This window comes from Petromyzon marinus, chromosome 74 (assembly GCF_048934315.1).
Source record: "Petromyzon marinus isolate PM22_M1 ecotype Great Lakes invasive population chromosome 74, UKy_Petmar_22M1.pri1.0, whole genome shotgun sequence".
Taxonomy (NCBI): domain Eukaryota; kingdom Metazoa; phylum Chordata; class Hyperoartia; order Petromyzontiformes; family Petromyzontidae; genus Petromyzon; species Petromyzon marinus.
In genome coordinates this window covers 12,117,836-12,133,414 of record NC_133740.1, presented here as the reverse complement: position 1 = coordinate 12,133,414, position 15,579 = coordinate 12,117,836, and the positions used below count along the sequence as shown (strand labels likewise).

General features: G+C 54.2%; 1 protein-coding gene across 2 annotated transcripts; it reads right to left on the bottom strand.

Moving 5' to 3' along the window:
* Positions 1 to 316: 316 nt before the first annotated feature.
* Positions 317 to 14,423, bottom strand: LOC116957417 (uncharacterized). 2 transcript variants are annotated; one of them, XM_076056149.1, is made up of 7 exons: positions 14,266 to 14,423; positions 5,303 to 6,824; positions 3,350 to 3,464; positions 2,485 to 2,810; positions 1,877 to 2,035; positions 1,565 to 1,636; positions 317 to 787 (listed from the first exon to the last, which is right to left on the bottom strand). In XM_076056149.1, exons 2-7 carry the CDS (start codon positions 6,779 to 6,781, stop codon positions 374 to 376), a joined length of 2,565 nt encoding a protein of 854 aa, XP_075912264.1. In that variant the 5' UTR covers positions 6,782 to 6,824; positions 14,266 to 14,423; the 3' UTR covers positions 317 to 373. The 2 variants fall into 2 exon arrangements, with proteins under 2 accessions (XP_075912264.1, XP_075912263.1); XM_076056148.1 differs by having other exon boundaries at positions 317 to 820; positions 14,266 to 14,421.
* Between the last annotated feature and the right edge of the window lie 1,156 nt (positions 14,424 to 15,579).

Here is a 15,579-nt window from a genome sequence, read left to right as displayed (position 1 = left end):
CCAACCTGGCTCATCTGCCTCTTGACCTGCCTCTCTCACGGCGAGTTTAGCTCCTTAACGCCCAACGGACTCGAGATGTAGACAGGACATGCACTCAACTAGGCCCGAGCTTCGTCTCGCCTCGAAATTCTGGTGTAGGAGTAGGCAGGCTGCTGTGGAGATGGACCTGCCCACAAAAAGCTTGCCTTGAGAAAAATCCCGCTCCACTCCCACCTTGAGCCACCACAAAAGCCTTAGTCTTTCCTAGACCATTAAAGCCTCCCCAGTCTAGCAAAGGAGTCTCTCACTATACATCTAAAAATGGGACCTGTTCCTCCAGCCAGGTCTAAGAGTAACCAAGACAAACTTCAGCTAGACTCTGCCCATGGTCAGCCTAAGTGTCATTGAGGCCGGAACCGGCGAAGGAGCGCAGGCAAGTGTGAACCGCGGTCGGAAAGAGGTCACTGCCGTCACCGTTCCCGTCCCTCCCACCGTCGTCGCCGCCGCCGCCGTAGCCGCTGAACCCGTGGGCGTCGGCACCGCGAGGAGCGCCGGCGCTGCGCAGGCAAGACGAGGCGGACGTCTCCATCTTGCACACGCCGCCCTCGGCGTGGCACGCCGCAAAGGCTCCGTCGTAGGCCATCGCCGCCGCCGCCCCCACGGTTTCAACGCCGCCGGTGCTGCCGTCGGTGTCGATGTTGTCACGGGCAACGGCGACGGGCGCGGCAGCTCCAGGCCCATTTTGCCCATTGGCGTGAAACTGTGGCACGTTGTTGTCGGCGAGAGACGTGGAGGCCTTCCTGCATTTCTGACGCCGGTTGGAGAACCACAGACGCACCACCTTGCGTGTTTGGCGATTGTGGTGGGGGGGGTGGGGGGGGGGTACAGGAGAATGTGAGAGGCTTGGTTACCAGTGTGCGCGAGAGTGACGACCCAAAAGAAAATCGATATAGCAATTAAAAAAAGTTAAATCGGCACAAATTTACTGGCCCGACTAATGCCCGCTTAGCAGCTACCGGGAGGTGGGGGGGCTCTCCTAGGCTAGACCACATGGCAGCAATAATCACCCCCTACCGGCGGATTAGCTCCCACCGAGGTGGAAGGCGATGGACATGAGGTGGAAGGCGCGCGCTGCGCCATTTGCCGGGGAAATTTAAACTGAAAACTTTTTACATTACCAGGTGTAAGGCCCCACCGAGCTGTAAGGCCTCACAAGCAACCTGGCCATCACAAATGATGGCTCAACGAAGTTGGTGGCTTATCATCGCCACATGGATGTGGAAGGAACAAAAACTGCAGGACCCGGAGAAAAATCCACGCTACCATAGAGGGAACATGTAAACTCCAAATGTACAGCAGGCATCAGGGGTTGGGATCGAACCCACGACTTGTATACCAGGCGAGGTAGTTAACATCTGAGCCACCGTGACGCAAGACGACAATGGCTACGATTTGTTATTGTTACATCGTGTCAGAGGACTTCCAAATGGGCTGGTGAGCTCCATGTACAATGGCAGTAGCGGTGGTTGTGGTTGTTAGTGGCAGTGGGCGAGAGCGTGGTGGTGGTGGTGGTGTACCGTAATACCTCCATTAACAATGGCTCCGGGACCGCAGCTGCAGAACTACGCAGCTCGACACGGAGGGGTCCATCGCCATCCTAGGTAAAAACAAACATTTGAAAATAAGAAAGATGTAATAAGAATAATATTAGACACACACACACAGGGGGTCTTCAGAAACCACGAGAAGCGATTAAAGAGTGAAATTATAAAAACGCATCTCGCGCACCCTCGCCGCCCCCCACCCTCGCCGCCCCCCACCCCCCCAGCCCCCCACCCCCCCCCCCCCCCAGTCTTAGGGTTGGTCGTAGCGGTGACGAGTCGTCCCATAGACTTACACTGTTCTCAAGTTTGAGCTGTTGGGCGATGCTCGCGATGGCCGACATGTTGGGCTTGGAGCAGACGTTGTAGTAGGCTTCCAACTGCATGCGCGTGTAGCTGGCAAAGTAGGTGCGCTTCTTACGCATGCGGTACCCCACCTCGCGGGGCGTCTTGCCCTGGGGGGGGGGGGACGGGACAAACACCGTTACCCCAAAATTCGGCCGCCGTGTGCTCCAGATCGAGCGGTGTGCCACCTCCTCCCGGGGGCCCGTCCGGCCGCAGCGTTCTCAACAGCTGGGAGCGCCGGTGCTCCTGCCGCATAAAAGCGGGACCCCCGCGCCGCGGGGAACGGTGGATCCACGGTCGAGATTCCGCTTCTTTGGGGGGCGGTGCGACGGCGTCGTTGTCGAGCGATCCGGCGGCGACCGGCGACCGACCGCAGGGCCTCCGGTTGCCGCGGCCGAGACGACGACGAGTGGCCGTGTGCGTGCGTGCGTGGGTACGTAAGGTAGGTCCCTGGGTCCCTGGGTGCCTGGGTGCCTGGGTCCCTGGGTGCCTGGGTGCCTGGGTGCCTGGGTGCCTGGGTGCCTGTGGGCGCGTGACGTCACAGCCCGGGCGACGTTACCTCCTTGGCGTCGACGCCGCCGCTGACACCGACGCCGCCGACGCCGCCGCTGACGCCGACGCCACCGACGCCGCCGCTGCTGCCGCCGCTGCTGCCGACGCCGACGCTGCTGCTGACGCCACCACCGCCGACACCGACGCCGCCGACGCTGCTGCTGACGCCGCCACCGCCGACGCCGCCGCCGACGCTGCTGACGCCGCCGCTGCCGCCGTTGACCCCCACGTCGTCCATCCACAGCTTGAAGAGCGGCTGCAGCTTGCACAGGTTCCTCTGGCTCAGCTGCAACGCCTCGAAGCGGCAGATCGTCGTCTGGCTAAACACTCGGCCTGGGGGGGGGGGGTGGCAACGTGAACGGAGTTGAGGTTTTGTGGACTACGCGACACACGGAGAGAGGGAGGCACGGAACGAGACCCCCACCGTGACCCTCACCGTGACCCCCACCGTGACCCCCACCGTGACCCTCACCGCGTGAGACCCCCACCGCGACCCCCACCGTGACCCCCACCGTGACCCCCACCGTGACCCTCACCGCGTGAGACCCCCACCGTGACCCCCACCGCGTGAGACCCCCACCGCGACCCCCACCGTGACCCCCACCGCGTGAGACCCCCACCGCGACCCCCACCGTGACCCCCACCGTGACCCCCACCGTGACCCTCACCGCGTGAGACCCCCACCGTGACCCCCACCGCGTGAGACCCCCACCGCGACCCCCACCGTGACCCCCACCGCGTGAGACCCCCACCGCGTGAGACCCCCACCGCGTGAGACCCCCACCGCGTGAGACCCCCACCGCGACCCCCACCGTGACCCCCACCGCGTGAGACCCCCACCGCGTGAGACCCCCACCGCGTGAGACCCTCACCGCACAGCGAGCCGATGGAGAGGCCCATCTCGGCCTGCGTGAAGCCCAGGTTGACGCGCTTCACCTTGAGCTCCTTGGCGAATCGAGCCAGTTCATCGATGCTCATCAAGTTGTCCTGCCACGGGCGGGGGGGGGGGTGAGAAAAACCTCCATCAACCTCCACCACCACCACCATCACCACCACCAACGAGACGTCGTCTCACTCGGCCGACCCGCCACGGGCCGGCCGACCCAGGAGTCAGGTCGCCGCAGGGTTTCCAGCGCAGTGCGTTAACCGCTGTGACACCACTCCCCACCAATGCCCAGATTAATCGCCACACACACACACAGATGCCCCCATGAGGGTGGTGGTAGTGTGGCCGTCTTTGTCTCCCCTAGTGGCGATAAGTTTACTGCACACCGCACCAGGTACTCATTTGAGGCAGTCGACCTAGGGGAGGCCCAGGACCGGTTCAGATAATCGTCACTGGCGGTGTTGGCCGTGAGCGGGAATTGAACCCAGGTCGTCGGGTTCGTAGCGCAGCGCGCTAACCGCTACTACTCCTCTGCCCACAACACTACCACACAACAACAACAACCGCCATTCGCCACTAAGTGCCGGCGACGTCACCACGACGCTTGTGCCAGGCTATGTGCACCCTGAGGCCACGTGAAGTGTCGAACGTCCGCTGGCAGGAGGTCACGGGGCAGACCCAGGTGCCACGGGTCGACTGACTCAGATGACCGAGATGACCATACACACCACTACACACATACAAAGACAAAGATCCCCCGTATAGCCTTAACAGACTGTAGGGGCAAGTGCTGTTAGCGAGCACCTATGAAGGCCAGGACGGTACACGAGGGGGTGGGTGGCCAGCACCACGCCCGACCGCCTTTGTCTCCCCAGTGGCGATGTTTTTATCCACCGCACCAGGTACTCATTTGAGGCTGAGTCGACCTAGGGGAGGTCCAGGACCGGTTCAGATAATCGTCACTGGTGTTGGCCGTGAGTGGGAATCGAACCCGGGTCGCCGGGTTCATAGCGCAGCGTAGCGCTAACCGCTACACGCGCACACACACACACACCTGTACACACGCGCGCACACACACACCTGTACACACGCGCGCACACACACACCTGTACACACGCGCGCACACACACACCTGTACACACGTGTGCACACACACCTGTACACACGCGTGCACACACCTGTACGCGCACACACACACCTGTACACACACACACCTGTACACACGTACACACACACCTGTACACACACACACCTCTGTACACACACACACACACCTGTACACACGCGCGCACACACACACCTGTGCACACGCGCGCACACACACACCTGTACACACGCGCGCACACACACACCTGTACACACGCGCGCACACACACACCTGTACACACGCGCGCACACACACACCTGTGCACATGCGCGCACACACACACCTGTACACACGCGCGCACACACACACCTGTACACACGCGCGCACACACACACCTGTACACACGTGTGCACACACACCTGTACACACGCGTGCACACACCTGTACGCGCACACACACACCTGTACACACACACACCTGTACACACGTACACACACACCTGTACACACACACACACCTGTACACACACACACACCTGTACACACACACACCTGTACACACGTACACACACACCTGTACACACACACCTGTACACACACACACACCTGTACACACACACACCTGTACACACGTACACACACACACCTGTACACACACACACCTGTACACACACACCTGTACACACACACCTGTACACACGTACACACACCCCTGTACACACACACACACACCTGTACACACACACACACCTGTACACACACACACACCTGTACACACACACACACACCTGTACACACACACACACCTGTACACACACACACACCTGTACACACGGCTCCCCCGGGTCCTCACCTCTCCACCGCTCGAGTCGCAGCGCCCACGCCAGCTCGTGGTGGTGCTGGGCTCGCACGAGGAGCCCGCTCCGTCACTCTCGGGCGAGGACACCACCACCACCACCACATCCTCCAGCTGCCGCTGCAGCTCCTGCTGCTGCCTGCGCTTGAGCAGTTCGTGCTGCTCCTGCTGCCGGCGCAGCTCCTGGTACAGCTGCTGCTGGTGCTGTTGGTGCTGCTGAAAATTTAACTGCTGCTGCTCCTCCTGCTGCTGCTGCAGCTGCAGTGGCTGCTGCTGCTGCTGCTGCGGCGGATAATGATACCGCTGGGTGGGTTGAAGAGGAGACGTTTGGTCTGCGTCGAGTCCGTGTTGACCGGCGTGATATTGATGGTGTGGCTGATAATGCTGCTGCTGCTGCTGCTGCTGCATCATCATCGACGGAGCAGGCCACGGGTCTGGCGAAGCAGCAGACTCGACACCGCCGCTCGAAGCCGGCAGCCCCCACTTGCCGTCGGAACCGGCCTCGCCCATAGCACCGTGCCACTCGTAACCGGGCCGCTGTCCGTGGTGCGGTTGGTGAGGCAGCTGCTGCTGCTGCTGCTGCTGCTGTAGCAGGTGATGCATCAGCAGCTGCTGCTGCTGCTGCTGCTGCATCATCGCGCCGTGGCACTCGTCGTCGGATACGCTCACCACGATGTCGCCGCTGCTATCGTCGTCGTCGTCGTCGTCGTCGTCGACGATGACGACGACGCTCTCCTGGTAGCGGGAGGCCGCCGGCGGGGGCACCGGCAAGTTCTGCCAGCCGTGGTGGTGGTGGTGCGGCGGCTGGCAGGGCACGCTGGAGGCCAAGAAGCTCGCCGACGTGCCGGCCACGGCCAGGTCGTCGGCGGGAGACCCGGCGTCGCCCAGGCCGGAGGGGAACGGCGCGGCGTAGCCGATGGACCTCGGCGCGAGCTGCCTTTGCCGACGCTGCTGATGTTGCTGCTGATGCTGCTGCTGATGCTGCTGATGCAGATGCTGCTGATGCTGCTGATGAGCCAGCGTTTCATCCGTGGCCACGCCATTATTGTGAACGGTCGCCCGCGAGACAGCCGACGTGGCCACGGTGGACCCGTAGGTGGACGGATGCCGAGGAGGACCCTCTTGCTGCTGCTGCTGCTGCTGCTGGTGCTGCTGGTGGTGATACTCCTGCGGCTGCGGAGGGTAATAGTCTGGGATGTTGATAGTCGCGAACCAGTTGGTCCCCATCCTGTGTCCCAGAGGCGTGCCCGGTGCCGGCAGCGACGACGAGGAAGACGAGGAGGAAGAGGAGGAGGACGACAGCGACGAGTTGTTGAAAGCATCCATCATCTGACCGCCAGCGCCGGCGGTCTGCTCGTGCGGGGAGCGCTGCACGGAGACGCCCTGGTGGGGGCCGTAGGCGCGGAAGCGGTTGTCCAGAGAGGGCCCGGATTGAGGGATGTCCAGCGCGGACGTTTGGAGGGATTGGGTCTCCATGGCGGTCGTTTGGTGGGGCGAGGGGGAGAAGCCAAAAAATAATCTGCAAAGTTAGATTAGAAACAAGGCGATAAATTAAATGTTCAGATGGGGGTCCTCTGACGATTAGGAGGTGGCAATTTAAATCAGTATTTAAACAAACACAGGGTGGCCCAAAAGTCAGAACATAGGTCTATGATTATTATTATTATTATACAGGGTGGACCATAAACCAGGACACAGGGCTATGATTATTATTATTATTATACAGGGTGGCCCATAAGTCAGGACATAGGGCTATGATTATTATTATTATTATACAGGGTGCCCCATAAGTCAGGACATAGGGCTATGATTATTATTTTACAGGGTGCCCCATAAGTCAGGACATAGGGCTATGATTATTATTATTATTTTACAGGGTGGCCCATAAGTCAGGACATAGGGCTATGATTATTATTATTATACAGGGTGGCCCATAAGTTAGGACATAGAGCTATGATTATTATTATTATTATTCAGGGTGGCCCATAAGCCAGGCCATAGGGCTATGATTATTATTATTATTATTATACAGGGTGGCCCATAAACCAGGACATAGGGCTATGATGATTATTATTATACAGGGTGGCCCATAAGTCAGGACACAGGGCTATGATTATTATTATTATTATCCAGGGTGGCCCATAAGTCAGGACACAGGGCTATGATTATTATTATTATACAGGGTGGCCCAAAAGTCAGGACATAGGACTATGATTATTATTATACAGGGTGCCCCATAAGTCAGGACATAGGGCTATGATTATTATTCAGGGTAGCCCATAAGCCAGGACACAGGGCTATGATTATTATTATTTTACAGGGTGCCCCATAAGTCAGGACATAGGACTATGATTATTATTATTATACAGGGTGGCGCATAAGTCAGGACATAGGACTATGATTATTATTATTATACAGGGTGGCGCATAAGTCAGGACACATGGCTATGATTATTATTATTATACAGGGTGGCGCATAAGTCAGGACATAGGACTATGATTATTATTATACAGGGTGGCGCATAAGTCAGGACACATGGCTATGATTATTATTATTATACAGGGTGGCGCATAAGTCAGGACATAGGACTATGATTATTATTATTATTATACAGGGTGGCGCATAAGTCAGGACATAGGACTATGATTATTATTATCCAGGGTGGCCCATAAGTCAGGACATAGGGCTATGATTATTATTATCCAGGGTAGCCCATAAGGCAGGACATAGGGCTATGATTATTATACAGGGTGGCCCATAAGTTAGGACACCCTGAAGCAGTGTCACTGCCCGAAAACTTCACTTATTGAATATAATTTTGGAAGCCACACACACACACACGGAGTTATCGCTATTGACACGCCACGCATCGAGTTTTTGTTCAACTTAAGAAAAAAAAGCTATACACCAATAAAATAAGTTTCATTTTTTTTTATTACAAATAAATATTTAAACTACTGCAAAGTTTTAGAAAATTACATCAACGGATTCTAAAAGAGAAAAATACTAAGATGTGACCGGTGCCTGGGCCAAACGATCCGAATGTGAAAATATTTAGACTGCAGTTAGAAATCCGTTGAGCTATAAAGCTCTTCCCCCACCCCGCAGATGTCCAGTAGGGGGCGCGTGTCTCAGAACGTTACAACAGCAGAAAACAATTCTAGATTTAAAGCTTTCGTGACTGCAAGGATCCATACTCTTTGGTTCTATTCGGTAAAGTCACGTAGGTAAAAAATAAAACAACAAAAATCACGACGTTTCGGCCACAACACAAGCGGCCTTCATCAGGTGAAGGGATCAGGCTGTCTCGACAAGTACACCCGCACGTACACCACCTCTTTTCTAAAATCGGCCAATCAAATGCTAATTTTTTATGCTAATTCCTTTGTCAAGGCACCTTGTTTCCTCGCACACAACTTAAAGGTCCGCGGTCCGAGCGTGGCTCTGTTTCACTCCAGCGCTGTCCTCGAGACAGCCTGATCCCTTCACCTGATGAAGGCCGCTTGTGTTGTGGCCGAAACGTCGTGATTTTTGTTGTTTTTTTTACCTACGTGACTTTACCGAATAGATCCAAAGAGTAGCAGAAGACAATTTAAAAACCGCGACTACACCACCGCGCCCCCACAAACAAAAGTCAAAGATCCCCCGTATAGCCTGCAATAGACTGTTGGGGCAAGTGCTGTTAGCACAGCAGCTGTGAAGGCTACCGGCACTGTGGGACACGAGCGGGTGGGTGGCCAGCACCACGCCCGGCCGCCTTTGTCTCCCCGTGTGCCGACGTTTAACTACACACCGCTACGCCAGGTTACTCATTTGAGGCCGAGTCGACCTAGGGGAGGCACCAGGACCGGTTCAGATAATCGTCACCGATGTTGGCCGTGAGCGGGAATCGAACTCGGGTCGCCGGGTTTGTAGCGCAGCGTAGCGCTAACCCCTGCACTACCGCTCCCCACACACACACAAAGACAAAGATCCCCCATATAGCCTTAACAGACTGTAGGGGCAAGTGCTGTTAGCGAGCACCTATGAAGGCCGGAACGGTACACGAGGGGGTGGGAGGCCAGCACCACGCCCGACCGCCTTTGTCTCCCTAGTGGCAATGTTTACACATCGCACCAGGTACTCATTTGAGGCACACAGACACACGCACGTACACACACAGGCGCGTACGTGATTTCAGACGAGTGCTTAACGATTAATCGATTTCGACTCTAAATCGCAATTTCAAACAATGCCCTTAGCAAATGGCAAAGCCTGCGATTTTTGGCGATTTCAAAAGTCCTAGGACTTTATTGGAATTGTTTCATTTATTTATTATGACTGTATTTATTCAACTTAACAATTGTTCTACGTTTGATTGTTCTATTTCAATTAAAACATTTTATTAATTACATGTTGGAAGCAATTCATGTCTTTTAAGTTATCATCATTGCATTAGTATTCTTCAAATAGTGTATTCTTCAAATATAGAGTATTCTTCAGTAGTAGTAGGAATACTGCTGCCATTCCTACTACTACTGCTGATGCAACTACTACTGATGCCGCTATTCCTACTGCTGATGCTGATGCTACTGCTGCTGCTACTACTGCTGATGCTGCTACTACTGCTGATACTACTGCTGCTACTACTGCTGATACTACTGCTGCTACTACTACTGCTGATGCTGCTACTACTACTGCTGATACTACTGCTGCTACTACTACTGCTGATGCTACTGCTGCTGCTACTACTACTGCTGATACTACTGCTGCTGCTACTACTGCTGATGCTGCTACTACTGCTAATGCTGCTACTACTGCTACCACTGCTACTACTACTGCTGATGCTACTACTACTGCTGATGCTACTACTGCTGATGCTACTACTACTGCTGATGCTGCTGCTACTACTGCTGCTACTACTACTACTGCTGCTACTACTGCTACTACTGCTGCTACTACTACTGCTACTACTGCTACTACTACTGCTGCTACTACTGCTACTACTGCTGCTGCTACTACTGCTGCTACTGCTGCTAGTACTACTGCTACTACTACTGCTGCTACTGCTGCTACTACTACTGCTGCGGCTTCGTCTTCTTCTTCATCCCCACCGCCAGGTTCCATGCTCAGACGTGCAACGTCAACGGTTGGGGTGCGGGGCCCGCCGCTGCTGCTGCAGCCGCTTGAACTCTAACCGGGCTAACTGCGACATAAACAGTCTTCTTCACGTAGACACTAGTCTAGATTTGAAGCTTTCGTGACTGCAAAGATCCATACTCTTTGGTTCTATTCGGTAAAATCACGTAGGTAAAACAATAAAACAATAAAAAAAAATCACGACGTTTCGGCCACAACACAAGCGGCATTCATCTTGTGTTGTGGCCGGAACGTCGTGATTTTTTTTACGTGACTTCACCGAATAGAACCAAAGAGTATAGAGAGTATTCTTCTTCAAATCTAGAGTATTCTTCAAATCTAGAGTATTCGTCTTCAAATATAGAGTATTCTGATTTAAAGCTTTCGTGACTGCAGTAATTCATATTCTTAGTTCTTTCGGTAAAGTCACGTTGAAGGGAAACAACAAAATAATAAAATATATAAAACAATAAAAAAAATTATCACGACGTTTCGACCATAACACAAACGATCGTCTTCAGGTGTGTCGGTTTGCATAAATTTATTTGTAAACGGTGTTTCTATTTATTGATTTTTTATTTTTTTTAAACGTCAGCGCCACGCGCAGCGATTTGGCAGTTTATTTAGACGGACTAGTCCATCTATGTTCTGAAAAGAGGAGGGGGGGGGGACTAAATAAATAAATAAATACTGCGTTTGGAAATAAATAAATTTATGCAAACCGACACACCTGAAGACGACCGTTTGTGTTATGGTCGAAACGTCGTGAGAATGTTTTATTGTTTTATATATATTTTGTTATTTTGCTGTTTCCCTTCAACGTGACTTTACCGAAAGAACTAAAAATATAGAGTATTCTTCAAATCTAGAGTATTCTTCTTCAAATCTAGAGTATTCTTCTTCAAATCTAGAGTATTCTTCTTCAAATCTAGAGTATTCTTCGGTAAAAAAAAATATATAAAAAAAACTCACGTTTAGAATCGCAACATCAGGCAGGGAGAGCCTTTACCGAACACCCCTCCCTATAGAATATTAATTCCTACAGTCGCGAAAGCTTTCAGTCAAAATGCTAAAAAGAGCTTCTTAGCTCACCGGATTCCCTCCGGGTCATGAATATTCGGGCTGCGTTGGCAGTGGTGCACGCACAACAACAATAGCAGCAGCAGCAGCGTGCGGCCATTGCTTCGTCGTGGGCGACGGTTCGGGCATTAGGCCTCGTTCAGAAGTTAATCTGCACGCCCTAGGGACGCAGCTGTCCCTACGGGAAACGTTCAGTTCAAAGACAAAGGTCCCCCGTGTAGCCTGTGACAGACTGCTGGGGCAAGTGCCGTTAGCGAGTAGCAGCAGCAGCAGCTGTGAAGGCTGCAGGCGCTGTGGCACACGAGGGGGTGGGTGGCCAGCACCACGCACGGCCGCCTTTGTCTCCCCCACCCCCCAGTGGTGACGTCACACGGCAAAGCCGACGGGGGTTGGAGCGCTTCGACTGGACATGAAAAACTTCCACGCGGTGGTGGTGGTGATAATGGTGGTGGTTTAGTGTAGCGTGCGTAATGTAGTGTATAGTGCAGTGTATAGTGTAGCGTAATGTAGTGTATAGTGTAGCGTAATGTAGTGTATAGTGTAGCGTAATGTAGTGTATAGTGTAGCGTAATGTAGTGTATAGTGTAGCGTTATGTAGTGTATAGTGTAGCGTAATGCAGTGTATAGTGTAGCGTAATGCAGTGTATAGTGTAGCGTAATGCAGTGTATAGTGTAGCGTAATGCAGTGTATAGTGTAGCGTAATGCAGTGTATAGTGTAGCGTAATGTAGTGTATAGTGTAGTGTATAGTGTAGTGTATAGTGTAGCGTAATGTAGTGTATAGTGTAGCGTAATGTAGTGTATAGTGTAGCGTAATGTAGTGTATAGTGTAGCGTTATGAAGTGTATAGTGTAGCGTGATGTAGTGTATAGTGTAGCGTAATGTAGTGTATAGTGTAGTGTATAGTGTAGTGTATAGTGTAGCGTAATGTAGTGTATAGTGTAGCGTAATGTAGTGTATAGTGTAGCGTAATGTAGTGTATAGTGTAGCGTAATGTAGTGTATAGTGTAGCGTAATGTAGTGTATAGTGTAGCGTTATGTAGTGTATAGTATTCAAATCTAGAGTATTCTTCTTCAAATCTAGAGTATTCTTCGGTAAAAAAATATAAAAACCAAAAAAACCTCACGTTTAGAATCGCAACATCAGGCAGAGAGAGACTTTACCGAACACCCCTCCCTATAGAATATGAATTCCTGCAGTCGCGAAAGCTTTCAGTCAAAAGCTAAAAAGAGCTTCTTAGCTCACCAGATTCCCTCCGGGTCATGAATATTCGGGCTGCGTTGGCAGTGGTGCACGCACAACAACAATAGCAGCAGCAGCAGCGTGCGGCCATTGTCTTCGTCGTGGGCGACGGTTCGGGCATTAGGCCTCGTTTAGGAGTTAATCTGCACGCCCTAGGGACGCAGCTGTCCCTACGGGAAACGTTCAGTTCAAAGACAAAGGTCCCCCGTGTAGCCTGTGACAGACTGCTGGGGCAAGTGCCGTTAGCGAGTAGCAGCAGCAGCTATGAAGACTGCCGGCGCTGTGGCACACGAGGGGGTGGGTGGCCAGCACCACGCACGGCCGCCTTTGTCTCCCCCACCCCCCAGTGGTGACGTCACACAGCAAAGCCGACGAGGGTTGGAGCACTTCGACTGGACATGAAAAACTTCCACGCGGTGGTGGTGATAATGGTGGTGGTTTAGTGTAGCGTGCGTAATGTAGTGTATAGTGTAGCGTGCGCAATGTAGTGTATAGTGTAGTGTATAGTGTAGTGTATAGTGTAGCGTAATGTAGTGTATAGTGTAGCGTAATGTAGTGTATAGTGTAGCGTAATGTAGTGTATAGTGTAGCGTAATGTAGTGTATAGTGTAGTCTATAGTGTAGTGTATAGTGTAGCGTAATGTGTAGCGTAATGTAGTGTATAGTGTAGCGTAATGTAGTGTATAGTGTAGCGTAATGTAGTGTATAGTGTAGCGTTATGTAGTGTATAGTGTAGCGTAATGTATAGTGTAGCGTAATGTAGCGTATAGTGTAGCGCAATGTATAGTGTAGCGTAATGTAGTGTATAGTGTAGCGCAATGTAGTGTATAGTGTAGCGCAATGTAGTGTATAGTGTAGCGTAATGTAGTGTATAGTGTAGCGTAATGTAGTGTAACGTAGTGTATAGTGTAGCGTAACGTAGTGTATAGTGTAGCGTAATGTAGTGTATAGTGTAGCGTGCGAAATGTAGTGTATAGTGTGTCGTAATGTAGTGTATAGTGTGTCGTAATGTAGTGTATAGTGTGTCGTAATGTAGTGTATAGTGTGTCGTAATGTAGTGTATAGTGTATCGTAATGTAGTGTATAGCGTATCGTAATGTAGTGTATAGTGTAGCGTAATGTAGTGTATAGTGTAGCGTAATGTAGTGTATAGTGTAGCGTGCGCAATGTAGTGTATAGTGTAATGTAGTGTATAGTGTAGCGTAATGTAGTGTATAGTGTAGTGTATAGTGTAGTGTGCATGTTGACATTCTTTCGCACCCCAAGTAGCCAGACCGTGCAAATCGCTATCCGCGGGTTGTAAGAACGACGACACTAAACACAACAACAACCCACCCACCACACAACAACAACCCACCACAACAACAACAACCCACCACACAACAACAACCCACCACAACAACAACAACCCACCCACCACACAACAACCCACCCACCACCCACCACACAACAACCACCACCACCAAGCTCTACATTCAATCTCAGCGTTGCATGCGACTCCACGGGGTCACGTGACTTACCGTGAGCCCGTGACGAGTCGACTCCCTTCGCTCCACGTCCAACGCTGCAGGACCTGGCCTCGACACGGTAGGGGGGGGGCTACAGGTAGGGGGGGGGCTACAGGTAGGGGGGGGCTACAGGTAGGGGGGGGCTACAGGTAGGGAGGGGGCTACAGGTAGGGGGGGCTACAGGTAGGGGGGGCTACAGGTAGGGGGGGGGGGCTACAGGTAGGGAGGGGGCTACAGGTAGGGGGGGAGGCTGAACGGCGAATGGGGACCCACCCCTCCCTCCGCTGGCTACCTGATTTTTATAGCTCCCGTCGGCGAGATCTGATTGGTTGATTGCAATTTAAGGTGGGTGGGGCGGGCGGGCGGGGGGGGGCGCGCCGATGCTGTGATTTGATTGGCTGGCGTGGTTTTTATCTGCCCGGCGCAGGTGTGAGAGGGAGGGGGGTGGTGGTGGGAGGGTGGGGGGAGTCGTGGGTGCTGCGTTTTGATTGGTTGTTGGTGATTGATATCGGGGTGTCGGTGTGCAGGGAGGGAGGGGTTGAGAGGGGAGGGGTTGAGGGGGGAGGGGTTGAGGGGGGCGGGGGGTGAAGGGGAGGGGGTGAAGGGGGCGGGGCAAGGGGGCGGAGGGAGTATCTGTGGGGGGAGGGGCTGGGAGAGGGAGGGGGTGAAGGGGGCGGGGCGGGGTATCTGTGGGGGAGGGGCTGGAGGGGTCTCTGGCCATACTTCACCAGGGGAGGGAGTGGGTGGAAGGGGGATGGAGGGGGGCGGGGGTAGGGGTATTTGTGGGGGGAGGGGCTGGGAGAGGGAGGGGGGGAAGGGGGCGGGGCGGGGAATCTGTGGGACGAGGGGCGGGGCTGCTGTGGGGGGCGTCTGCGCAGTCGTTTGTCGCGCTGCGCGATTTGCCGGTGCCAGGGCCGGTGCCAGGGCCGGTGCCAGGGCCGGTGCCAGGGCCGGTGCCAGGGCCGGTGCCAGGGCCGGTGCCAGGGCCGGTGCCAGGGCCGGTGCCAGGGCCGGTGCCAGGGCCGGTGCCAGGGCCGGTGCCAGGGCCGGTGCCAGGGCCGGTGCCAGGGCCGGTGCCAGGGCCGGTGCCAGGGCCGGTGCCAGGGCCGGTGCCAGGGCCGGTGCCAGGGCCGGTGCCAGGGCCGGTGCCAGGGCCGGTGCCAGGGCCGGTGCCAGGGCCGGTGCCAGGGCCGGTGCCAGGGCCGGTGCCAGGGCCGGTGCCAGGGCCGGTGCCAGGGCCGGTGCCAGGGCCGGTGCCAGGGCCGGTGCCAGGGCCGGTGCCAGGGCCGGTGCCAGGGCCGGTGCCAGGGCCGGTGCCAGGGCCGG